At 48.2% G+C, this 24,342-nt stretch overlaps 8 protein-coding genes and 2 non-coding genes across 10 annotated transcripts; 5 read left to right on the top strand and 5 right to left on the bottom strand.

Annotated features, from left to right (window-relative positions):
* Positions 1–107: 107 nt before the first annotated feature.
* Positions 108–1,732, top strand: BJ212DRAFT_1448003 (Gcd10p-domain-containing protein; the record flags this gene model as incomplete). The annotated part of the gene is made up of 9 exons (XM_041338477.1): positions 108–241; positions 293–420; positions 477–580; positions 634–725; positions 773–981; positions 1,036–1,179; positions 1,231–1,366; positions 1,412–1,514; positions 1,568–1,732. 9 exons carry the CDS (start codon positions 108–110, stop codon positions 1,730–1,732), a joined length of 1,215 nt encoding a protein of 404 aa, XP_041191235.1.
* A 352-nt stretch (positions 1,733–2,084) lies between these two features.
* On the bottom strand, positions 2,085–6,134 carry BJ212DRAFT_1482813 (PhoX domain-containing protein; the record flags this gene model as incomplete). Its single annotated transcript, XM_041340495.1, has 10 exons — positions 2,085–2,114; positions 2,163–2,278; positions 2,332–2,513; positions 2,563–2,724; positions 2,771–3,072; positions 3,121–4,662; positions 4,713–4,840; positions 4,897–5,120; positions 5,175–5,197; positions 5,250–6,134. The coding sequence occupies 10 exons, from the start codon at positions 6,132–6,134 to the stop codon at positions 2,085–2,087; spliced, it is 3,594 nt and encodes a 1,197-aa protein (XP_041191234.1).
* Positions 6,135–6,499: 365 nt separating this feature from the next.
* BJ212DRAFT_1368041 (uncharacterized protein) lies at positions 6,500–7,956 on the top strand. Its single transcript, XM_041336168.1, has 8 exons — positions 6,500–6,607; positions 6,654–6,741; positions 6,796–7,005; positions 7,060–7,232; positions 7,282–7,396; positions 7,451–7,560; positions 7,613–7,649; positions 7,702–7,956. Exons 3-6 carry the CDS (start codon positions 7,000–7,002, stop codon positions 7,538–7,540), a joined length of 384 nt encoding a protein of 127 aa, XP_041191233.1. The 5' UTR covers positions 6,500–6,607; positions 6,654–6,741; positions 6,796–6,999; the 3' UTR covers positions 7,541–7,560; positions 7,613–7,649; positions 7,702–7,956.
* A 605-nt stretch (positions 7,957–8,561) lies between these two features.
* Positions 8,562–9,519, top strand: BJ212DRAFT_1301243 (uncharacterized protein; the record flags this gene model as incomplete). Its single annotated transcript, XM_041333100.1, has 4 exons — positions 8,562–8,618; positions 8,671–8,750; positions 8,801–8,955; positions 9,005–9,519. 4 exons carry the CDS (start codon positions 8,562–8,564, stop codon positions 9,517–9,519), a joined length of 807 nt encoding a protein of 268 aa, XP_041191232.1.
* A 269-nt stretch (positions 9,520–9,788) lies between these two features.
* Positions 9,789–11,258, bottom strand: BJ212DRAFT_1482811 (uncharacterized protein; the record flags this gene model as incomplete). The annotated part of the gene is made up of 8 exons (XM_041340494.1): positions 9,789–9,830; positions 9,879–10,025; positions 10,075–10,265; positions 10,317–10,442; positions 10,499–10,577; positions 10,629–10,784; positions 10,844–10,956; positions 11,015–11,258. The coding sequence occupies 8 exons, from the start codon at positions 11,256–11,258 to the stop codon at positions 9,789–9,791; spliced, it is 1,098 nt and encodes a 365-aa protein (XP_041191231.1).
* A 912-nt stretch (positions 11,259–12,170) lies between these two features.
* BJ212DRAFT_t85 lies at positions 12,171–12,263 on the bottom strand. The gene has a single exon. It is a non-coding gene; the product is annotated as a tRNA-Trp (tRNA).
* Positions 12,264–13,669: 1,406 nt separating this feature from the next.
* On the top strand, positions 13,670–17,434 carry BJ212DRAFT_1482810 (uncharacterized protein; the record flags this gene model as incomplete). The annotated part of the gene is made up of 10 exons (XM_041340493.1): positions 13,670–13,876; positions 13,950–14,047; positions 15,347–15,820; positions 15,876–15,964; positions 16,022–16,087; positions 16,143–16,196; positions 16,245–16,516; positions 16,565–16,936; positions 16,988–17,032; positions 17,081–17,434. The coding sequence occupies 10 exons, from the start codon at positions 13,670–13,672 to the stop codon at positions 17,432–17,434; spliced, it is 2,031 nt and encodes a 676-aa protein (XP_041191230.1).
* A 612-nt stretch (positions 17,435–18,046) lies between these two features.
* BJ212DRAFT_t84 lies at positions 18,047–18,127 on the bottom strand. The gene has a single exon. It is a non-coding gene; the product is annotated as a tRNA-Glu (tRNA).
* A 169-nt stretch (positions 18,128–18,296) lies between these two features.
* On the bottom strand, positions 18,297–21,607 carry BJ212DRAFT_1482809 (uncharacterized protein; the record flags this gene model as incomplete). Its single annotated transcript, XM_041340492.1, has 10 exons — positions 18,297–18,404; positions 18,458–18,637; positions 18,686–18,864; positions 18,914–19,037; positions 19,087–19,191; positions 19,241–19,438; positions 19,491–19,767; positions 19,818–20,120; positions 20,174–20,258; positions 20,311–21,607. The coding sequence occupies 10 exons, from the start codon at positions 21,605–21,607 to the stop codon at positions 18,297–18,299; spliced, it is 2,856 nt and encodes a 951-aa protein (XP_041191229.1).
* A 626-nt stretch (positions 21,608–22,233) lies between these two features.
* BJ212DRAFT_1448000 (uncharacterized protein) lies at positions 22,234–24,304 on the top strand (the record flags this gene model as incomplete). The annotated part of the gene is made up of 12 exons (XM_041338476.1): positions 22,234–22,555; positions 22,606–22,673; positions 22,728–22,800; positions 22,859–22,929; positions 22,980–22,997; positions 23,048–23,095; positions 23,143–23,583; positions 23,639–23,700; positions 23,748–23,783; positions 23,833–24,004; positions 24,067–24,150; positions 24,206–24,304. 12 exons carry the CDS (start codon positions 22,234–22,236, stop codon positions 24,302–24,304), a joined length of 1,494 nt encoding a protein of 497 aa, XP_041191228.1.
* Between the last annotated feature and the right edge of the window lie 38 nt (positions 24,305–24,342).

Raw genomic sequence — 24,342 nt, 5'->3', positions numbered from 1 at the left:
GACGGTCACGGTAGTAAGTTGCCGAACAGGGTGTCACAACGGATCATTTCTTTCGTAACACCACTCCATCCAGATTTGTCGGTGGACCGTTGGGACGGCGAAGTCCCATGGATATCCCTGACTGCGAAGATGCAACAAGCGCCCTGAATTCATTCAAGGCGACCACCATACAGTCAGGGCATACGGTTCTGCTCAGACTACCTAATGGCGAGACCAAAGGCTTCAAAGTGGAAAAGGATGCGTGAGTGGTTTTTTGTCTTGTTTCCTGTCATTACTGAAGTGAGTCGAGAAGTACTATCTCTATAGGCAGAGTCGGCTCCTTTCGCGCAAATGAGCTGATCGACCATCCATACGGATTGACGTATGAGATTCGTGGCAAAGAACTCAGCGTCCAGCCGCCCCATACTCTACAAGAAGTAGGTGAGGGATTTGACAAACACGCCCAAAATTTCCATGTATGACTAGTGGTAATGAAGAGGAAACGGATGCTACAAACGAGCTCATCAATGATGGTGAATTCGTGCAGCCACTTACCCTCAGCGAGATTGAAGGGTTGAAAAAGTCTGGCGTGCATGCTTCTGTGCGTCCTGGGCCTTATTTCATGCACAATCGAAGTATAATCTATTTCCTCAGGACATCATAAAGGCTCAAATCGAACAACATGCCAATTATTCCATGAAAACTGAATATAGCAAGGAGAAATATAAGCAACGCAAGGAAGCCAAGTATGTAATTCCTGATTTGTTGACAGTTCAATTGATGTACCGAGCAGGTACTCCAAGACCTTCAGTACGGTTGAACCGACAATTTACAATGTTTGTGACCACTGGTTCAAAAAAGACCAGAACAGGATTCGTGATATCAGACCAGATACACTGTCTCAAATATTGAATCTGGCGAATGTTCGCCCCGGCGGCAGGTACATTGCTGTTGACGAGGCGTCTGGGCTTCTTGTATCAGCAATCCTCGAGAGACTGGGAGGTAAGTGGCCGAGAGCTGTTGGCATTGTATGAGTCAAGGATCTAATTCTTGCAGGGGATGGACGACTGATTTCCATCTGCGATGTCGATTCACCACCCGCATATCCTGTCATGACCCTGATGAATTTTCGCAAAGACGTCGTTACAAAAGTACACTCGTCATTAAATTGGGCAACTGCCCAGGAAGACTATACACCAGGTTAGTGAACCTGACTAGATTTTTTGCGGATACGCCATACTTCCCATCAAGTGGCAGCTGTAACACAAGAGTCATCGTCGGAAGTGGGAAAATCAGAACGACATAGGATTCGCCTTGATAAACGGAAGAACGCGGCAGATACTCTTTTAAACGCAAGAGAGGAGTTGTTTGCTGGTGAATATGATGCGTGAGTGCCATCAAATGACGTCATATCTCTTCCGACGCTTGGCAGGCTTTTAATCGCAAGCGATTACGACCCGTTGGAGATCCTACAAAACTTGATTATATATGTAGCGGGATCAGGATCCATAGTTGTTCAGAGCCCATTTAGCCGGGTATGTTGTGTTTCCATTTAATGAACAGATTCAGCTGGATATTTGGATATTAGCCTCTTACAGAACTACAATCGAAATTGCGCCTTGACCCAAACTATCTTGCACCATCGATTACAGAATCATGGCTGCGACGGTATCAAGTTTTACCAGGTCGCACACATCCGACGATGAACACGTCAGGATCGGGAGGTTTCTTATTACACGCAATCAAAGTGTAAGTGTAATAACAGGTCAACTCGCAAATGAATGCTTACCGATTGCTTGCCAGATATGATGACCCGAATGCTTCCAAAGTGTCATCTCATCGACAATCAAAACGACGGAAGAAGGAAGCTGACGAAGGAGATTCGCCGGTGCCTCAAACCCTAGAACCATATAAAACTACGGAGCTCGAGGAAGATGCAAGTGGCTGACCAAGCTACCCTCACTAGCAAGATGGAACTAATAGGCTAGCCTTTTGGTGTTAGGTTAACTGATGGTACAGTGATGGTACAACAGGTAACAAAGTAGTCTACCTTCCACAATAACTAGTATCAAACAAAACTATTTATTGACGTAAACTCTCAGATGTCAGGGCTCAGGAAATATTGCGGCGACAATCTGAACAGGTTCGTGAGCAACGTCCTCTGCAGTTCAATGAAAACGCACCTCGTCGACGATGGTGTAGGCAATGTGCTGGTTCAAGCGCTTGTTCTGCAGGACAGCAAATATCCGTCTTGCTCCTCGCCGAGCGTTTGACCGACCTATCATGTTTGCAGCAAGATCTGTAGATCGCGGTGTTAACTCCATATCTTGAGGGGAGAAAAACCCAGCAAACCTGGCACTAAAGCGGAGAGCTTGCGGTTTGCTTCGTCGCGACTACGTGTTATTTCCTCGGTTGACCGTGGTTGACCAGGCGGTTTCAGTTTACCACCTGGCCAAAGAGAATCTTTGAAAAAGGCCAAAATAGGCATAATGCGACTTTCTTCAAACAACGACTTGATGCTTTGGCGGATTTGCCTTTAATCGTGTCAGGGAAGCGAAGAGACTATGCAAGATTTGGGCTCACCGTTCGATGGTGCCACCCAGTACTTGCTGGAGGATGATCACAATTGCTTGCCGCCGGAGCCAGTTGTCCTTCTTGTTGAGTTCAAAGATGGCAAGCACAAGGTCGCATATAGGAGCAGAGAACGTCGATGTGCTAGTTTCTCCTTCCAAAGGACGGAGGTCACTAGACATGTGCATGAACTGTATCCTCCGACGTGGACTTCCCAAACGCTTTCAGTGCCTGAGCGACGAGGTCCTCATCGTGAACCGCCGATCCGACTATGCCAGCAAATTCTGCGGCTTGTCGGGTAAGCCTTTGAATCATAACATCCAACATTGACGGGCCAAAGAACATATCGTCAATGCTCTCTGCCACTGAGCGATAAACAGATCGAACTAGGTTTTTCCCTGAAAAGCCAGCGGTTCCTTTGGGGACATCCTCTTGGACTTCGGACGCAATGAATGGTGAATCGCGGGATAGAAATGCGCGAAGGTCATTGCTTTCGCAGACGACAGGTATAGCAATCAGATTCTGCTACTGTAAGTACGCGAAGGAGGTAGACTTCGGCGAGCTCCTCACCTGCAAATATTTCTCAAGGGCATGTCTTCTTGTGTCTACGAAACTGCCAGACAGCGAAGCAACAAGCCTCTTGCCTGGGAAATCGAGACCCTTGACAAGCGCGTACCGATCACGCAGTTTGTTATGCATCCTAAGGAACTCGTTGTATCTCCTTGCAACAACCCACCCAGAGGCAAATGTTCCGTCGGGTGCAAGCTGCTGGACCTCAACGAGGTATCGCACTACGGACTTCCCCTCTTCTTCTCCCACCGTCGAACTAACGATAGAAACCTTCGTTCGATGGGAGATAAGACGGTTTGCGGATTCTTGCTGTTCATACTGGGTCTTCTGGAAACGCAACTCTCGGAGTTCGCGGGTCATAGACGACTTTGATTTTTGAAGCAAACGCAGTTCCTGAGCGTCGCCCGTTAGCTCTGCTTTCTTAATAAGTGTGTCAAGCATGGCATCGTGGGCCTCCAATTTGATGATCTTGTCACCAAGGCGTGCAATTTCGTACGAAAGCTGAAGGTCTCCAGGGCCGGCTAGCTGAAATGTTCCTTGTTCCGTATCCACAGAACCTTCAGCTCTGTCGTCATCTTCGTCGATCATATCTTCTTCATCACCGAAAATGTCCTTTTTGTTGTCGAGTGAAGTCGCGCTGAGGTGGGGATTCCTGCCTCTGTCCTGGCTTCGAGGGAGGAAACTGTGAGGAAGTTGCTCAGTGGCAATGATGTCCGTCAGCGCGGCCTGGATGGCTCTCATTCTTTCTGCTTCATCTGCGCTTTGGGCATCTTCCGGATCATCGAAGAGAGGAGCTCTGGACGTATTTGATGATGTATCTGAAACCGGGGACATGAGCACATCAATGTTGGTCCGTGAGGCAGTGGGTGGACTCGTCCGTGGGTTTTCTATGCGCTGAACCACAGAGCTCAAGGAAGGGGAAGATTCAGAGCGGAAAATGTGGACAGATCCAATGCCAAGAGGACGTGATGCTGACAGTGGCGGGGGTGACATCGAACGCACCGGGATACGACCTGCGGGGGGCTCCAGTAATTTAGCACTGGCCCGATTGAAATCCTCGACTATTCGGAACCACAGTTCGGATCTCTGAAGGTCCTCGAAGTCTTGTTCCATCGCCTGTTGAACCTGTCTCTGAGCCAACATGACGCTACGACGGACTTTCTTGTCCTCCAAAGAACCCGGAGGGATCTCACTTTGCGCGTAAGAGCGCATGATTTCGATGTGCTTCTTAGAGATGGATGATAAGGCAGGATGAGGTGGTGTGACGGAGAAGTAAAGATCCTTAATCATTGAAATGTCCTCTTTGAGCGTTGAAGAGCTTGAAGGACCTTGTAAGGGTTCGTCTTCATCCCCAGATGAGCTTGAGTCTATTGACTCCAATGGGTTCTTGAAGCTTTCTACTGTTAGCCAAAACTGAACCAGGAGCGAGCGGTGCCGACGATCCATAAACTCCATGAAATAGGAGAGTGATGTTGGGTTGCTCAAGATGTCACGTAGAGCGACTTGGGTCCGCAAACCAGACTCAGGCGAGGCAGCTGACTTCTACGATTATATGCATAAGCAGAAGTTATGAATCTCATAGAGCAGCTTACCGAATCCTCGCCACCCAAGATTACTATTCGTTGTTCGACAGTCCTTTTGGCAGTATAAAGCCTGTCAAGGAAAGCTACTACGTCTTCTGTCTTCTCGCCACTTATCCAATCCTCCTTCTCGTGATTAGCTGTGGGAGGTTGGAACGTCAACATAAGATGTAGCAAACTATTTGAATAAACTAACCAAGAAGTAACCTCGTTCTCCGAATTTCTCCCATGATATCATTCTTCAGGCGGCGAGCATCCAGAAGTGACGAACAACGATTGATACTGCGGAGGAACGACTCGAACTGTCGCATATCAGTTCTAACCGTGATGGTGTCTCCAGTTGAAATTGTTGAAGGAAGGCGGTTATGCCGGCGGGGTGATTGTGCTTCTAAAACATTTCTCACTTGAGATATGAGTTTCCTGCATGTACATTGTTAAAAGTGTAAAAAAAGTTCGAGTACGTTTGCCACATACTGCTGGTGTATTGCGGCGCCTGCCTATCTCGAGGTCAATGACGGCGCTCGCACTTAAGTTAAGGACATAACATACCACTTGCTCAATCATCCGATTCCAGAAATCAGGATCGCTCACCATATCCATGATCGGATACAGCACCGCACATACTAAAATTTCTCGGACAACTACTCTCAGAACCTTACTGTGGGCCTCCTGTTCCGGAAGAACATGTGAGAGCATTCGCTCCGCAATTGTTCTGAGATGTATTTCTTCATTCTGTTTCGTAAATGTAGAGGACAGATTCTCCACTGCAGGATGTAGTTTGCTGCCCTTGCCTGCGTATCTACTTGCCAGCAACATATCCAACTCCTCGGATTGCGTGAGACGGCGCTCCAGGGCTGCACCGCGAAGTGTGACCTCCGATTGGCGAAATTGCTCAATATGCACAGTGACTTTGGGCAAAATTCGCTTCACTAAAAGAGCAGAAAGGTCAACGGTTGCGGTTGTTTGCAGAAGCCGCTCAAGGGAGTCATGAAGTATCGAAGAAACTGCCGTAGGAAAGGAAGGGGACGGTGATATGTCTTTGTACCAGGTGAGCACGAAGTCGCGTACGACGAAGATCATGATATCGTTGAGGGTAGACGACACAACAGGTAGGTCAGGGTACAAGGGTGATAATGATTGTGGAGTTTTCTGCGACCAGTTAGAACGAGTGAGGACCGCCTGCCATGCTGCGGGAGTTGAGAAGGCAAGTGGTCTAGCTGCATGTGTGAGCGCGTTCCTATGAACTGGTTGCTTGTCCAAGGCAACTCCAACAAGAATGTTCGCGACAAAACACGAGAGTGCCACAAAAAGTATGATCACAGGAGAAAGGAGGATGAGGTATATCGGAGACGAGAACGCACGTGCGATGACAGGAAATACAACGGCGAGAAATGCAACAGCCAAAGCAGACCTGGCACTAATGAATGAGTGCATGTCACGGCGAAGTTGGTACATCACTATCAGCTAGAACACATTATTCGTCAGAGTCGTGTTGACTCGGAGGTCACCGACCATTCGCTCAGAGGACTTGAGCAACACTTGCCATATCCGGCACCATTCTTTCAACCCGAACTCCTCGCAGATGGTAGGCTGGTGACCAGTTGCACTTGCGCGCCGTTATGGCTGTTGGCATTCGTGTATGGCTTCTTCTACCCTTTCTCTACGCTTGGAAGTTTTCTTTGCGGCGGACTGGCAGGATGCATAGCCCTCACTGTCAACAATCCTACAGGAGGCGTTTGCAACTCCAAGGCACGCCGTGATGGCGTGAACCATAAAACATGATATATTGACACGCAGGCAGGTGAGCTTGTCAAAAGTGGAAAAAAAGTGTGTCTATAAGGATGCTTTGGATATTCTGGCAAAAACTTGGAGAAACGAGGGCATCCGAGGACTCGGACCCGCAGTGTGTAAATATGTCTATACTCATTTTTGCTTTGTCTGATAGCCTTCTAGCACGTTTACCAGGTCAGATACCATAAGCTTCAGTGATGCTCTCTCGACATTACCTTATGGCAGACACTTTTGGATGGATCACGTCTAGGTAAGCGACTTATTCAGCCCTGCTGTCCAGACCGTCTTTGAGTTATTACTACAGGGTTCTACGAGCCCTTCCGACGAGCAATCAACTGCTCGATATGTAGATCTATCACCGACCAGACATCATTGACTTCTGTTGTAGCTGGTGCCGCAAGTGACACAATAGGAGGTATAGAGACATTGGGTCTGACACGAATACTATTTTTTTTATTCGCACGTAACCGCTTCGTCCGGGAACCCACTCTTCCTGATAAAAGTACGAATGCAGGTACGTGCGACATGCTCTTGCATTCTTCAATGACATCAATGACAGCGTCGACAGGCATACTCCCCTATATTACCAGTTGGCACACAACATTACTACAAGAGCTCGTTTGACGCATTGGCTACTGTTTTCAGGACAGATAAGTTTTGGGGTCTATTACGTGATGTGGATGCAGCCATTCTGCAAACAGCTATGGCATCTTCGGTTCAGCTTCCCACATACAAAATCAAGTTGGCTTGCATGGATCACTTCAGACAGCATGTTGACTTAACTTGCTAGTTCGTCCGTGTCTGGAATTTGCATGGTGTTTTTTTGCTCGTACCAAGTAACCAACAACCGTAGGATTCTAACACCTCGTAGTGCATTGTCATGCATCGTGCAGCCTGCTGACACGGTCAGTTGGCTCTTTGCTTGAAGTGGGTTTTACCTCATCCATATTCACATCCAGGCTCTAACCCGAGTATACAACAAACCAACGTGCACACCTGATGGTCGTTTAGCAGGGACATTGTATAGGAATCCCATCGACTGTCCCTGAGAGGTCCAGGTGGTACAAGGGTATGTAGCGGCATGCATAGAGCGACAAGTCTTATTAAAAATATCCATCTAGGTTAAACTACACAGTTTCTTCGTGTTGCGCCTCATACGTGAGTTGTTCTCGACTTGCAAGATTCGCGCCCTTCTGACTGTCATTCATAGTATTCTTACCCTTACTGTGAACAATATTATCTTGGGTTTGTATAAGGATATCCATAATCGTAGATCACAACCTCAACCTGATACCTTTCTTCATACTGAGCAAGAGCCTACAGGTGACTGAGCGCGTCGTATGGTAGTCAACATGAGGATCTAATATGGAACATGGCAAGAACACCCGTGGTAGAACGCAGAATCCGTTCGTTTCAAACAAAGACCATGATGAATTCCGGTACAATGCGGGTCACAGAATTCAGACCAGGAAATCAGCATTCCTCGTCGAACGCCTGTTCCTTGAGAGTATCCTACTGCAAAGTGTCCTCAGGTCTGATTTATCAATCACTCACTCTTCCCACTCAGGATGAGTTTTTCCATTCAAGAGAAGGTACTGCAAGTCGCACAGTCAGCATGTTTGAATCATATGACTATGGTTCGTCAATCGCCAAGAGTGGGAGCATGGTGGGAGCACAAGGGAGTGCCCAAGGTCCGTGATGCACGATCTGAGTGCTGTACGTTATTCGTGTCAATCAACTCCACAGTAATTCGGCTGGAGCACTGAAGCCGGCTCCCTTGAAGCTTGTGGTACAATTCTATAAATGTGGACATATTTGTACCACCGCAATAGGTGTGGATTCAAATTGTGAATGTTTGCAGACCACATCCCACCTCCATAAAAGCACCTCACTTGTTTTTAATCTTTATTTAGTACAAGCTCGTCAGTCCCGACGACCAGCACCATCTCTCTCTATCTGGGTATCCGTTTGCAAAAGATAACACTACGCAGGATGAACGACGTATCCCTTCATCACGACGCACACACATCTAAGCACCTGACCCTGGCTGTATGTCCGGGGACACTTGACATGGACGAAGCTACACTCCGTAAGCTCACCCGTGCAAAGCTGCAAAAGCTCGCGAAGGTGCGTCGCAATTTTTTTTATGAATGCCACACAGTAAATGATTAGGAAGTAGGAAAATAAGATCAAGGCTAACATGAAGAGCGAGACAATTATCCAAGAGCTCCTGAAGCTCTATAAGGTTGTTCCGCAAAAGTAGGTGCCCTTCATGCTCGGCATAATGGACCTTTCTGATGATAGTTCAGTCAGGATGAAGGGAGTGAAAAGCCTCCGAGGAAGAGGTTGAGAACTAGCATGCAAGACCAACCTCCTTCTGGGTCAATAAGAAGAGCTAGCGAGGAAATCCCTCCAGTCGCTGGTCCGTCAACACAAATCATGGACGAACCTGCTGACATAAGTCGTGAGTGTCATGTGTCACATCACAGTGCAAAAAACTGACATTTGTCTAGTTCATCGTCCTCCTACCCAGGAAGGGTCTCAGAAATCTGCGCTGAGCGCAGAAAAAAGTGCACCGATTACAGTAGCCAGAGATGCTGCTGATGTCGCTGCTGCAAATTCAGCAGTAATATTGCAAGGTCCTTCACCAGTACTGGAAAGTCACCCTGGGCACTCGGCTCCGGACGATGACACTAGCGATGCTGATTCCTATTTATCCTACGCGAGTCAACATGGCTCCCCCGTCAGCTCGCGTGCAGGCACCCCCCCGCCCGAAAAACCACAGATGCTAAACCGGGCGGTGGGGATTATGAAACAGATCACATCTGACGATCAGCGTGTTCTCGTTCAGGTTGCCGTTCTACGCAAGAGAGCGAAAATGCTGAGGGAGCAGGCGAAGAATGTGAGGGATGTAGTGCGCGCAGAGCAGGGGCGACGTAAGAGATTGGAGACATACTTCACGTACTGGAAGGAGATCTCGCCCACATGGCCGAAGGAATGGATATATGATGAAGGCGAAGAGGAGTAGATCAGAGAGTATCTGAGGACTATGACACATATACACTTAAATTCTGCATAATCTCCCCTGACGAATGAGGACACCTTGATTACTGTAAATTATGGAGACCCAAGACATCTTGTTTGTGCTTTCAAGAACATCAATGGAATTGGATTGCTATAAACTGACCACTGTCCTCGCATTCCAAGCTGTTATTCAGAGAAAGTGGACATATCTACCTGCTTACCAAGAATCGAATACGAACCTATCCTCAATTAGAAGACACCCTTCGAGACTCGTTAACCGTTCTTTCTAATTTCGAAGGGAAGATCGTCCTCCTTCTGCGTATCATATCAGACTAAACGATCTCCGGTTCCTCTGTGATGTACAATCATTGGTTCTATGCTGAAGCCTTCCCGTATACCTCGCTCTTGAAAGAGGCTCGTGATAGCACCCTGTGCTTCAGTGGGCTTTTCGGCCGACGAGCCACCTATGTTGAAGTGTACTTGCAGAACGATGAGGCAGAATGTGATGCCCTGAACAAAATTGCTGTGAATCATGTAGGTCTAAGCTCTGCAAACTCACCACAATAGGTGTGATAATGTCCAGCATGGTGTATTGGCCATTGGATCCGATGAAGAATGTTAAGAGGAGCATAAGGATACTCGTGGAATAAAATGCTCCGCTCTCGATGACGACGATAAAAATGGGTAGAAAAGCAGCAAAACGCTCTGGCATGACATAGCGGGTGCGATATATGCGCCAAGCATTCAAACCTGCATCACTATGTTCGTCAGGAGCATGCAGATTAGACCCAATCGACATACTGGTACTGGTAACACTGAGACCCATGGTCAATGCATCGAACGTAGCGATACACCCATAATCAGCGGGGGGCACATTAGACAGCAGACGGGCCCGAGAAAGGGACCCGATACCATAGTATCCAGTGGCTGCGAAATATTTCAGGATAAGACGATGGTCGAATAGTACCATTCGAGATACTCACCCACGCTGGCTAAAAGCATGATACAACCAGGAATGGCAACCAACAGACTTCTGTCGTTGAGTACATAACATCGCCACACCTACGGCCCTACTTAAAGGGGGAAACAAACATACCATGTAAAGAAACTCACAACTATCGCATCGGCGAGAATGGTTTGCGTGACGCAAAGTGCCGTTGATGCAACAAATAATGGCGAAGCAAAGTTGGAATAGTAGTCACTCGCCCCAATCGTATCCACCTTGAATACAAATGCCTCTAACGCTCGAACAAGACCAATGATTAAATGCTGAAAGCGACCATGTTGAGCTACTCCTCGAAGAGGTTCGACTACACTCGGCGACTTACGGTCGATGCAATGCATAGCAACAAGGTTGCCACTGGGAGAAGGAGTTGCCGTTGAATGCCGGTCTTCTTGAGTAGGATGAACAACGTGAACCAGTATAAAGTGAGGAACACGCCTGTTTGGGATAGTGAAGCTTAGTACCATGACCTTTCCACTTGTGATCGGTTACGCACCATACAACAAGGTCTCGAGAACTAAACCTAAGAAAGCAGCTGTGTCCATAGGTATGCCCATGATTACGGTCGTGCTACCGGTTGAGTCAGATTCAAATAGGAGAATATCTCGGGCGATTTCCGTGCACGGAGGCACAAGCCAGTGTGAGGTTCCTTGGACAGTCGAGCGTAGGCAACCACCTTGTGAAAGGGCAAAGACTCGAGAGTATAAATGTTTCGTCGTGAGAAGCTGTGTTGGGTCCATATGAGGGATTCATGGTCAATGCCCGTGCTGTAGTGCATGCAAAGAATTCTGATGCCAACTAACGCTGAATAAAATTACCGGCCACCTCCTGACAACAGTGTCCAACCGTTCCCAGAGTGGTCTGGATGCCGTGCCGTTCGCAACCATCTGATAGCTGCATCAAGCACTGTCACAGGCGACAAACTGGCGATCCGTGGGGTAGCAGTTGTGTTCGCATTTGGGCAGTAAGATTGACTACACCTATTCGATACTTGCCTTAGAAGCGTGTACTAGCACATAGCGGTATGTAACTGTTGTCGAAATTTGAGCATTCCCTTTTGAAAGAAATTTTGCAATAACTCACTATCTCTGATATCCGGAATAATTTGAATGTCCAAATTCCTCGGCGATTTTGACCCAACCGGCCAACTTGCACGTTGATACTGCTCTGCAGTTGATATGAAGCACTTACTATATTTATCACAGACTGGTGGCAGGATCAGTACTTACTGAGCGGGATTGGTAGTAAGCACACAAGGGGCGATGATACGACTTGACCTTGACACAAGTTGAATCCTGTATTGATAGGCACAGGGAATGTAAGCCACGGGTACACACAGTGGAATAACAACAGTGTGCTTGTGAGTCACTTGCACTGTAGTCGGATCAGAGTAAGCACAAGATCTACTAGCCCTACTCAAATTTTGTGAATGGGCATAGTTACTGGCAAGATCGATCAGCTGGGTAGGCACAAGATCTGATAGCCTATTCAAATTCTGTGGAAGGATATCTGGCAAAACCGGCCTGGCACAAGATCTGATGGCATTAGCTCAAATTCTGTGGATGGACATACACTGCCAGTGGCAGAACCAAAAAGAAATCGAGCCACCATGCCGCTGATACGGGCCACATGGCGTTTTTCACACGAAAAAGTGAACCCGACCCGGATTGAACGGATGACCTTATGGATGTCCAGAACTTGAAGTTCAGCTGGAATCATACGCGCTACCACTGCGCCACGGGTTCATGGAATGACTGAGTGCGTGTGATTGATAGTACTAGTACTTCAATCTTCTGATTCTACAGGCCATGTTGTCAACGTCAACGTTAACGTCAAATCACGGGTACTGGGTATCAAGAAAGACGCAATATCACTGGTGTTTAGTAGTTTATCCTCGAGCTCTTCCCGTTGTTGAAGATTAATACCACCGCTATTCGCTGACGTCTCTATATTCTCCTTGACCTGTCGAACACTCTGCATAAAGATCGTCCTGCAATTCATTTATTCGTGTGAAGATCTCTAATACGTCAGAAAGGCTTGCTGAAAATTTACTAACTCCAGAGACCATTGAAGATGAAAACAACTTCTATGCTGAGTGAAACGATAAGTCAATGAAGAATAGATCACGGAGCCCAGTGCCCACGTGTAAGCAGTCCAAAAAAAGACGATAACAATACCCAACGGTGTGCAGAACGAAAAGCGAAGACGAGATCACTGCACAGTTTTGATTCGTGAAACCTTAATGGCAGCCAGGTACGTTTGCAGAGAAGTTCCGGCACGTTTGCTGCAGATACCTGGAACCTCCCCCACTTATCGTGAGAGACTGAGAGTCGAGATTCGCCAGTCATTGTTGCAGGATCTTTCGGAACGAGGCAGAAGCATGTCAGAAGAGTGTTGAGCACCCTGTTATGACTCCGGGCTAGCTCCGTTCCCCTGTAGCTAATTGCCTCTGGCAAAAAGTCCAAGCAGTCAGTTACCCCGAAGCAAGGTACGAGCGTAGGGTTAGAATTAGGACTTTAAATTTGTGGCAGGCTGAGGCGGCAGTGCAGCACGTGGCCTCTCTTGTCCCCGCACCACGCAGTGTTCACGCCACGCTCCAGCAGGCTCAAACATGCCTGCTGCCTTCTGCCTTTCGTTTCACCACCCACCACTCCCTTATCCTCGTTGTCTCTCGGACCCTCTCAGCCTACATTGCTATTGGTACCTAAAGGTAGTCAACTTCAACTACATACTAGTACCACATCCTTCTTCCAGGGGCCCGGGTGGCTGGTACTAGGCTAGACCTGCTGAGTTTGAGGCTACCCGCCCGCCCTCGCAGCTCACCTCGACTCTCTCTCGCACAGGTTGGGGCCGCTATCGGGACCGGGTCGCCCCTTTGGGGCTTCCATTCAAACTATTTGCTTCAATACAGCAAACATAAAGTCCGGTCTTTTTACTAGTAGCCCTAGTAAAGACCCCAAGGAAGTCGGTGACTGTGTAAGTTTGATATTCTGAATGCTCGGCTTGCTATCTGTCTTTCTTTTTTCCTCGTCATCGACGACGACGATGGCCATCCTTCCGCAGAATCACCGGCACCAGCAGTAACCTACTTACAACTGCGCCCTACTCAACACACCCAACCACCCACAGCCCTGGGGCCGGCATCGAAGTGATGGTTAACGTTGACCTCACGCTACCATCCCTGCCCAATGTTAATGGCAACCTCGAGCTCAACCAGGTCATTCTTCGTACTCCCTCAACCTCCTGCGGCCCTGGCGCCGTCATCAACACAACCTTCATGTTTCTACAGCCCCACGCTCGAAGGGTAACGTCCCTTGGCACGTCAACACAGACCCCCCCTCACCCTTTCATAAATATGGTGCTTCCCGCACTCAACCGTAACATTTCCTGTGCCCCCGCTGACCTGACGCTTCTGCCATGACCTACCGCAGTCTCTCGCTGCTCACTTCGACTTCCCGCACCTTCCTGTCATCCTCGTGCGGTTGTCTACTTCCTCTCGCTATCTGGTGATTGCCTGCAAGATCTCGTGGTCAGCACCCTGATTCTGTGCTCTCTGCCTCATTACGTTCACATTACCCACACCCGTACCTATCTATACATTCTGTTACATCATATGGTTAGATTCATGTTTCTAAACACAATGACAACGTTGACTTGAGCTGCAGTTGAGTGTTGCTAACCTGGCTTGCATAGACCACGAGAAGAACACTCGCGCATTTTTCACAAGGAGCAAGCTTAGAGCTTAGAATTATGGTTAGGCAGACTACAAAATAATACTAATCTCATGCATATAAATCCATGCAAAGATGAACGACGAACGATTTTCATTGACTGGCTACGCTACTGATGCAGATATGCACTATGTGATAATACTAAACAGACAACACAAAGAGAGAGAAAACGCGGAAGAGGGATGATGCGCAGCAAAAGGGAATACAGGCAGCAGGAGTTCGGCAAAAGTGGAAGCAGTAAGACGTATAATTGGAACAGCATGTCGGTGGAGCTTGATGGGCATTGGGGGAAGGAAAGCAGAAATGCCTATGCTGGAGTAGAGGCGTACATACTAGCAGGCGGCGAGGTCCTCAAGTATACCTCGAGGCGAACATGTTAGAGGTGTCCTGGGGTCTTGAACCCTGTGAATGCCGTGAAGATGTTCGGACTTTTTGCAGGGGGGAATCGAGGGAACTGAACTGGCTCGGAGCCATAACAGGGTGCTGTAAACTCATGTCGGAAGTGTGATTTCGTATAATAGGGACCAATCAGTGCAACAGCGATCAAAGTTGCACTGTCCAGCCCATATCAGCTAAGACAATTGTATAGCATATCGCATTAGCAAAAGGCACAGTGCTTGCTCGGGCCTATGTGGCCTATGCAAGTTCCTCAGTCCAGGCAAGGCCCGGATATGTAGGCCACGCCACAGACAAGCGAAACTCATTACTGCGAGTGCTCGCTTCTTCCGTTCACACTTGAGGTTTTCCGCAGCACTGAATCGATTGCTGCCGATAACGGAGATGAGCCTCGACTGTCACTTAAAACGGAATGTTCTTGTAAACCATCCTAATTCGAGCTGTAAATGGGCTGGTGAATAAGCGCCGCTGAGCAGCCGGACTGGTGTGCCAGGGCCGGCGCTAGTGGATAGGTATTTTAGGCGGCAAAATCTCGCCCACAGGTGGATGTACCCACCTCCAGTCTAGTAGACACAAACTAAGCTACCTGTTCCCCTGCATGTCATACAGCAACAAACCAAATACGGCGGTAGACACGCAGAAGTGTTCGATTCCAGTACCAGTGTAAGAGTTCTCATCTTTCTCGCCTTTCAAACATTCAGGAATATGTGCCGGTGCAGATATCGTCATGCAGCACCCTCGGGACCATGGCCTTGGGTAGATTTCAACACCGACCTCTCATCCTCTGAGCTGCCATTTCGGAAGGGCGAACATGAATGGCGCGGATACCCGCAAGAACTTTTTGGCAACTGGAGTCCGATTCCGGTGGCACGAAGCGAGATGTTGACACAATGTGCGCGCACCATGAAACCGTGCGTTATATATGGCATTGACGTAACGGGCGACGGTCAATTCAAAACACGGGAGCAAGGGCTGCACCGCGTTCAAGTTGAGGTGTCGGAAGAGAAGGAAAACGAATTCTGGTCAGAATTACAGAAGGAGGAAAGTGTTGTGATACCCCATCTCACTAAATTGATGAGTGATTATGACCACAATCAGGTTCGGGAGAACGTCCGCGTTCGAGCGTTATTCGTGGATAACCTGTCGGAATCCGTTTTGAAGATGTTGGGGACCAAGTTCGTACTCCGGCCCGGCCGGCTTCAATGTTTTTCCAATTTGGCACTTTCATAGGTATAACATTGAGGCATTCTTCTTTTCATCCTCCACCAACTGGATTCCCTCGCGATACCGGGAAGAGGTTCGACATGGATTGGGGGATCGTACGTCTGATGACTGCCTTTTGGTCAACTGAGATTGTTAATCTATTGTTCCGGTAGATATCACAGTTATCCTTCCTTTTATTCGGACCACGGAGAAGAAAAAGAAGAGCCTATCAGGCATGAGTTCGTGATTTGTTCGACAGTTGACTGGGACCGCTTCTCATCACAAAGCATACAGAATGTAATGACAGGAAGAACACCATAGATGTCATGGCACCGCTTAACCTGCACGGTAATCCGTACTTGCTTTTACCACGATTTTGTCTCAGTCCTTTCATAGGCGAACATGTCCTTCTCATCGACCTTCTGGCAGTTCACATGATCCGCGAGAAGAATTCTTCTACGATCATAACGTATCATCCTCCGCTACGTGATCGCACCACCGCCGAGCGCTTGTATCAGGTTATGGAGCGCGCAGGTGGAAGTGTTTACTGGAACAAAATATTCATGGCATCTGAAGATCCGACCTTTTTCTTTCTGGTGATCCTGTGGTACGCGTTATATGCGTGGGATGAAACATTTGAAGTGCTGTATAACCGCATCAAGGATTTGGTGTGTATGCAATTCATTCGAGTTGTGGGGAAGGCTCATCATGCCCAGGAGGTAATCTTGAATGGCTCCGACTTCATCGCTATGGCCGACCTCAACCATAGCCTCCACAGCCTTCAGGCGCACCTACTCCAGTACCAAGCCCTCCTTCATGATTTCGAGAAATCGGTCGCATTTGTTATGGAGACTCCAAACCCTGCAATGGAAAAATCAGAAAATAGGGCAACTACAAAAGAGCTGATGCAACGAGAATGCAAGAACCTCCTTTCCGAGGTCGACAGGTTGCACAGGAGATGTTCGATGTTCATCAGTCGATTAAAGAATGCCATAGATTTGGCATTCGCGACTGTAAACATCGAGGACAGTCGTCAAACGCACAGATTAACTAGGGCAACTCTTCGAGACTCTGCAGCGATGAAACTGGTGCGCTGGCAGCTACATGTGCGCCGACAGAGCTCATGCTGCCTTCTGTAGATATCATACCTGACCATGGTCTTCTTGCCCGCCAGTTTAACTGCTGTATGTATTTGAATGTATAACACGAAGAAGCGCTCACTGATTGAACAGTCGGTCTTTGGGATGAATGTGCGCGAAATTTCTCCCGGCACCCTAGAAACGATCACGCGCTATGTTTGGGTGACTTTGACGCTGACTCTTGTCACCACATGGACCGTTATCGCTTTACAACCATACAGTACAATCCACAAGCCTGGAGCTAGTATGTGGCGGAGGGCTGCTTGGCCTGCATTTTTCTTCCCCCAAAAAATTATTGAGTGCTCCAAGTCCTTCTGGATCAAGGGCAAGAAGACCTCGCCACAGGAAAAAAATCCCTCCTTGGGTCCAAGTCGCAGGAAAGGAGGTAACTCTTCTACGTTGATGTTCGACGACGCAATATTTGAAGAGGATGTGATTGGTGGTTGATTTTCGATGTAGTGAGTGCCCACGGATATGATTACACTCTAGAAAGTGAGGGGCCTAATTTATCTATCGCAATCCACTTGTCAGTTATAACAAGGTAGAACACACTGCACGGACTCTGTCACAATACATACGCACCAGTAAGATGCCGATACCATTCACGTGCCCCAGTTTACACATAATGCAGCCCTCCCCTTCGCCTCTTCACATTTGACATTTGTTTCCCAATGCGATAGCGACCTCCCTTCATCTGAATATCCAGAAACGAGAGTGAGCATAGCGTTGTGCACAGATTCCTCCAGTGTATGGAAAGCAGACGGGGTGCCAGGGGGTGGTCATCTGATTGCAGGACATCTAACGTTGTTCCCATGACCCAGGGGTTGGATCTCGGGCGGGCGGCAGTCAAGGGAGGGCAGGCATAAAGCACATTGTCAGTGATGAAAGCGCATTCTTCAGGTCTAAACCCCGTCGACTTAATGTAGGTAGATCGGGTCCTGCTCCGAAGTCAATTCATTCGTAGTAATCGATAGATCTTGAAGAAACAAAAATGGATCTGATCTGTAGAAGTTCCTCAATATTCAATGACGGGATTGGATCATCATGAAGGTAAAATGATTCGGATACGGGGAATCGAACCCCGAGCAACCGCGCACCCTACGATGAGAGGCGGATATGTTACCTTTACACCATATCCGAGTGACAGAGCTGTGCGTAGTGTTTCAAGCTTGCTCAGTGTCAGTAGGCCTTTCAACCTGTCGACGAAATGGAGGTCGCTTGCAAAGCTGGCCTTGAGTATATAATATCATTACACCTCAACCTATACACTACACTTAATAAAAAACCTCACTCTTGCATAATTGTCTCCTCATGACAACCTTTTCCACCTAGAATTCTTTGTGGTGGCAAGATACACTTCAGATCCAGGGCCACGGTTCATCCAGGCAGATACTTGCTTGGGCATCAAATTTGTCACCTGGGGTAGTCGTTAGACGACACTCCTACTCCTCTGAAAAATACATCACTCACGAGGAACTTCTGGCCCAATTTAAACTCTCCTGCTTGGGATCCTTCGGCAATCGATAAGTTGAGTACATCCCAGACGGTTAGCTGGGCTTTGCGACCATTGTCGCCGCCTCGTGTGGATGTATATGCATCCTTCACGATGATAACACGGAAACTGCGTACTTCCCGAGGGGGACATTTATCCTGGGGAAGCGCTCAGTAAAAACAACTTCATGCAAGTATCAAACTTACCTGCAATTCTCGCTCGATATCTCCGGCGACAGCTTCGCGATCCCGGAGAAGCTTCTCTCTAATGTGTCCAGTAAGACTGCCTGCTTCAAGGCGGCTGAGCCGTGAAAGTATCGCTTGGGCTTGATGATGGTCACTCTCCTCCAAGGATTCATATAAATCGTCAAGGTTGTCCGGCATTTCTAAAATAGCGCGTGAGCAACACACAAACCTTGATCACCGACTTCTCACCTTCGTTTTTGACATTGAAGCCCGGACCCACACGATGTTCAAGCCTATCTGCAAACCTCATCATCACCGCCGCTCGTCTTTCAAGATCTGTCCAAATCTTTGAGGCGGCGAATTCGCGCTTCTTCTGAGATAGAATGTAAGCGCTGGACTTGGTGCAGAGCTCTTCATCTCACCTTCCATTGTTCACTCAAGGCATTTTCATCCTTGGCACTGCGGGGACCCTCCATCCGCTTTCCGTTTTCGTCCTCGAAGAATTCAATATATGCGATGGGATGAATCTTTAAACTAGAGTCAGCTACGTGTCTGGGTGTTACACGCTCATCCTACCTTGATGACTTCGACAGCTGCAACGGCCACGTTTCCACCGTCCGCCGTGAGGCTGTTGAGGGTCGCGATGAATGGACTTTGCTGAAAGCCAAGTTTTGCGTGCCAGGGTGCCATATGGGACGAGTTGCCTGTCAGCACCAGGACATTCGAATCATATGCCTCGAGGACTTCTTGTCCATCTTTGCGCTCTGCAGAGAGCTGCACGGAAAGTTAATTAATATCACGATGTGGAGCAGTTCCAGTCTCTCACCCTGGTTCCAGTAACAGCGATTTTCCTCCCGATCTTGATATGACCCTTACGGATGGCTCTCGCAAGTGGCTTGTCGACCCTCGCGCGCAGTCTGTACCATCCGTCTGTCACTTCTAACTCGGGATGTGAAGGAATGGGGAAACCGTCGTCAGTCTCTCCAGCTGGTGACCAAGTTACATTTGACACGCAGAGCACCATCGGAGATGCAGCAGGCGCATCTCTTGTGGTAATCAATCGTAGTGGTGGCCGTGTTGACCCGTTCAAGTCTCGTTCGTATCTGCGCCAGTGGTTGGTCAGGGAAGAAACGGATAGGTAGACGGCACAGACCTGTAGAGTAGCTGGCGGATCACTTCAGGCCAGCACCATCGTTTGCGATTGGGATCGGACTCTGCTTCTGGTTCAAGTAAGACCATTCCAGCGAGCTTCCAGAGGATAAGCGGCCAATGGTTATTGACCCATTCCTGTGTAGCCAACGAACACCCTCTTGCGTGGAGTTCTTCTAGAGCGGTAGCAGGTCCGAGAGGCTTCGCATCAGAGGGCTGAACACCTTCGTTTGGCGTAGTGGATGGCGTATAGAACGAGTAAAAGAGAGCGGTAGCTGGTGTTATCTGGGATAGTTCTGTAATATTTCTATATGGAAGTGTGTCAACAATCTAGTGTTGCAGCTGAACTGACTGACTGACATTCCCTGATCCTCAAGCTCTGTAGTTGTGTGAGTCTGAGGTGTAAGACCAGAACTGGCAAGTGTCATCCTTCCTGCAGGAGGGGCTGTAACAAGAGTGATAAGTTGACCGGTGAATCACCGCACTGAAAAACTTACCAAGGTTGAATACTTTGCCTGTACCCTTTTCGGGAGCTTTCTTTATTGGTCTAGGAGACTGGGTTGCTGAGGGCGGATACATAGGTCGCTGTAAGCTGAGACTTGGGGCAGCAGACGACGGTGTAGCCGATACTGCATTGTTCAATTCTGGAGGTTTGACGCCTGGTTTGAAAGGCGTCACAAACTTGTTCTTGACCAGACCACCACGTAAATTTCGCGGCGTAAGACCCAGTGGTCGAAATGCGCCCCCAGGATTAACCGATGGTGAGGGATGGACAGGCGTTCCTGGTATAGCAGAACTAGATGGAGTCATATGAGAAGATGCGGACGCAAAGCCCTGACGATGAGGGTTGAGGGGAGAGTTGACATATGTAGAACTGGCTATTCCCGCGATAGGCTGTCGTGATGGTACGGAGGTTATTAAAGGAGATTTGAACGGTTTTTGCTTTCCCTTTAAGTTGCTGACACCAAGTGTTGGTGCGTCAAGTGTCGATTGTGCTCCAGTTTCAAATGACTTGCGAGTAGCCATTGCAGGAGTCGGCGTATCTGGGAGTTGAGGCGACAAGGAATTGTGCACTGCACCCAGAACGGTGCGCTGAGGCGAGGATGGCTGTGCTGAAGAAGAGGGCACAAACCCTCCAGGATGTTGGGAGGAACTCGAATCATCAACCTCTCCCTGCCACAGCTTGATCTTTTCCTCGGCCTTCCGCAATGCAGCAGTTGATGGGATAATAAGTTTTCCTTGGCCGACGGACGTAAAACCTATAGGTGTATTGTGACTGTCAGTCGCCTCGGGGACATTCTCTTTGGTTTTGTCGAGGCGAGACGCAGCAGATTGAAAGCCTACAAAAGTTGCAGGAGGAGCCGAAGTAAACCAAGAAGAGTAATCGGCATCCGGGGGTACTTCGGGTGAAGGTGAACGGCGTGAGTCATCCACATTCTGGATAGGCAAAGCCGATGCAGACTTGAAGCCTACTGGAGGGAGAACGGCAGATGCCTTGGTAAAAGATGTATATACGCCTGGTTTTGTGGAATTTGAATCAGAGAATGGGTCAGAAGCGAAAGGATTGTTGTCGCCTTGAGAGGCTATGTCCTGTGAAGAAAGTATGTCCTGATCGGACGAAGTGCTACGATCTCCAGCTTCGCCAGAGCTGAGCCTGGGGTGCGAGTTTATGGGTAGGAGTACTTTGAGAAGTAGAGCAGCTGGCTGAGATAGGCGTGCCTCTATGGCATCGAAAGCGCTTATATCGTCTTGACTCAAGTCATCGACTTGTTCGTCATAGGTCGGAGAAGACATTCTCATTTTCTTCCTGGGTGGACTAGGAGAGGAATCTACAAAGTTGCATGTCAGGCCTGAAATAAAGATCCCCATGAAGTGTCTCACCTAGATTGTACATTTTTTGTTACAGTTACAAGGTCGCTTGAGTGTTTGTGTCAAGAGCCATCTACGCGACGCGTCTTAAAATCTGATCACGTGTGGCATTACATCAGCCTAAGCGGAATGTGCGTTCCACAGCTGTGGACAGTGGCACTAGCACTGAAGAAGACTTTGATTTGCTGGTATGATCTGACATTATTCTGATACCGGGTTATGTTTTTTAGAGTCTCCGTAGAATTTTGAACAGTAAAATTTATTTCATTGAGATTTCTCGGTCGGCCTACTAGTACGCCTATAGTTGAAACGCAAATATAATATTGATCATCTTCTATTAAACGCCAGTCCAGTCCATGACTTTCCGCCCATTCCGTCTTGTTTGAAAAATTGTTGTTAATCACTAGCACTGGCAATCTGGTCTGGCCAAACAAAAAGCCCACAGCTGACCTCCACGCTCTCAAAACATTGCTTTCCTAAAGTTCTTCATACCTTGCATCCCTCGCCGACCGCGCAGGTCCACTAGCACGACGTCTGGGGATCAAATACCTATGAACGGTACAAACATCCTTCCCAGTCAGAATGCAATAGGTTCGCGGCCAGCCAAACCTCCTCCAACGGGTCTCGCTCCTTCTGCGCCTTCCGTCGCGCCCCCGCTTATTCCTAATCATCCGAATTCACCCACTCCAAATCGAACACTACCACCTCACTCCAATAACACCGTCGTTAATGGGACTTATACACACAGTCAGAAAGGAAAGAAAAAGAACGATACACCCGTCGATCCTGCTGCCATGTACGAGTCTCTGAAGAGCAGGATCGCGGCTCTGGAAGAGGAGGAGGTGCTCGAGGAGGAGGAGGAGAAGATATTTGGTGCGTGTGTCCTATCTCTCAAATTCATACACCATTCATGCGTGCATCAGCTGAGGAGGCTGTAAAGTCTGTAAAAGGCATGGAGGAGAATGCAGTTCATGCCAAATACATTGAGCTCGTGCGTTATCATTCGCATGTCCGATATATGCATTTCTGAATCACGGAACTGCAGTTTGCAGAACTAAAGCGGTTGGAACGCGACCATGCAAAGGAAAAACAGAAATTGGCCAAGGACAAGGATTCTGGTACGTACGATTGACCCACTCTGTTCTGAAATACTCATACCCCACTGTATCCATAAAGCAAAGAGTCAACTGACGAAGGCTAACCAGACTAAAGTTAAAATGGAGAATTTGGCTCGTGAGCTCCAAAAGGTCAGCAGATTCATGACCTGTTTTTATTTTCCTAACCGACTTTTGTGCAGGACAACAAGAGACTACGGGTATGCATTACTGCGAAACAAGGTTCATCTACTATGCTTACACCGCCTAGGAGGACAGTAAACGTCTAGCACAATGCATAGAAGAGGCACAAGAAGAGGTACGTGTCACTTCTTCTGCTAGTAGCTTCACCAACACTGCCTTCAGATAATGCAAATGAAATCTGACATGGCAAAACGAGTGGACAAAGCCAAAACGCAAGACGTCAAATATCGCGAAATGCCTGACATTGTTGTGAAAGTAGTTTGCCGATATCGAGCCGAGCTCTTCTTCAAAATCTCACGCAAAACCAAGTTCTCCCGGCTGTTCAATGCGTGGACGGACAGAATGGAGGCGACGGGCGGGAAGAAGGATGAGGGAAAAACATCGGTGAGCGGGAAGCAGATGAATGGCACTGCCAAGTCGGAAGCTGCCAGCACGCACACCGTCGGGTCCAATGCGTCATCCTCCATGCAATTCATTTTCTCCCACAATGGTCGGACAATAGATGCAGACCAGACACCAGAAGAGCAAGGAGTAGAAGACGGAGACGAGATTCTTGCTGTAGAGCTCATGGACCTTACCGAAGGACCTGGGTTGGATGACTGGGTGAGTGGTGACACGAATCGTGCTGGAAACTGAGGTTAAGAGTTATACCATACAGGATGACCTTCCAGAATCTCGTCGTCAGCGCCTCAGGAAGAACTGGACGGATGATCCACAAGAGTGGGCTTTTTTGCTCTATTGATTCGCTCAACTGACACTGTGATTAGCGCTCGGCGGTCATTAGAAGATATCTTCGATGGCGTGTGCGTATTCCATTATTGAGAATGCTTACCCTCTAAACTGTGACTATAGTGTACGAGAACGACTGAAGGAAGTTCTCCGACAGTATGAGCTTCGCGAACGACATTTTGAATGTGTCATCCGTTCGAAAGAGTTAGAGGTTCTCCTATCTCGCGCTCGAGCAGCCGAGCAGAAGCAACTGGCTGAGGGGGAGAAATCCCGTGCTGACAGAGTGGACGACGAGGTAATTCAAATTCCATCCATAATTATAGTACATCCCCCTCAGCTTTCTCAACATCAATCCAGAATCAGAATCTCCGCAAGGAGTTAGAAGATGCGCAGAACGGACAAACAATGTTGATCGATAAGCTCATTACCTGCTGCAAGGAGGTGTGTGCATCTATGCCATGCAGCAGTGCGTCTTCGATTTGACGTACTGATACAGCCAAATGCCGAGCGGACCCAACGCTTATTTGCTTCTCTTCGAGATGAGTTGGAAAAGCGGGGAGCCAAACTTGCAGATGGCGGCCCTGTAGGAGGTTGAACGTCATTATGTTTATTGTTGTTCAGCTCGTTTTCTAG

This window comes from Suillus subaureus (assembly GCF_016647635.1).
Source record: "Suillus subaureus strain MN1 chromosome Unknown BJ212scaffold_24, whole genome shotgun sequence".
NCBI lineage: Eukaryota > Fungi > Basidiomycota > Agaricomycetes > Boletales > Suillaceae > Suillus > Suillus subaureus.
Note: the sequence above shows the minus strand (reverse complement) of the source record. Positions and strands in the feature narration are given on the sequence as shown.

What these genes read in the sequence shown, in the direction of transcription:
- BJ212DRAFT_1368041 (XM_041336168.1), top strand. An exon ending in CTTCCCACATACAAAATCAA is followed by an intron (nt 7,233 to 7,281) that starts GTTGGCTTGCAT and finishes TTAACTTGCTAG; the next exon opens with TTCGTCCGTGTCTGGAATTT. An exon ending in TCGTGCAGCCTGCTGACACG is followed by an intron (nt 7,397 to 7,450) that starts GTCAGTTGGCTC and finishes ATTCACATCCAG; the next exon opens with GCTCTAACCCGAGTATACAA.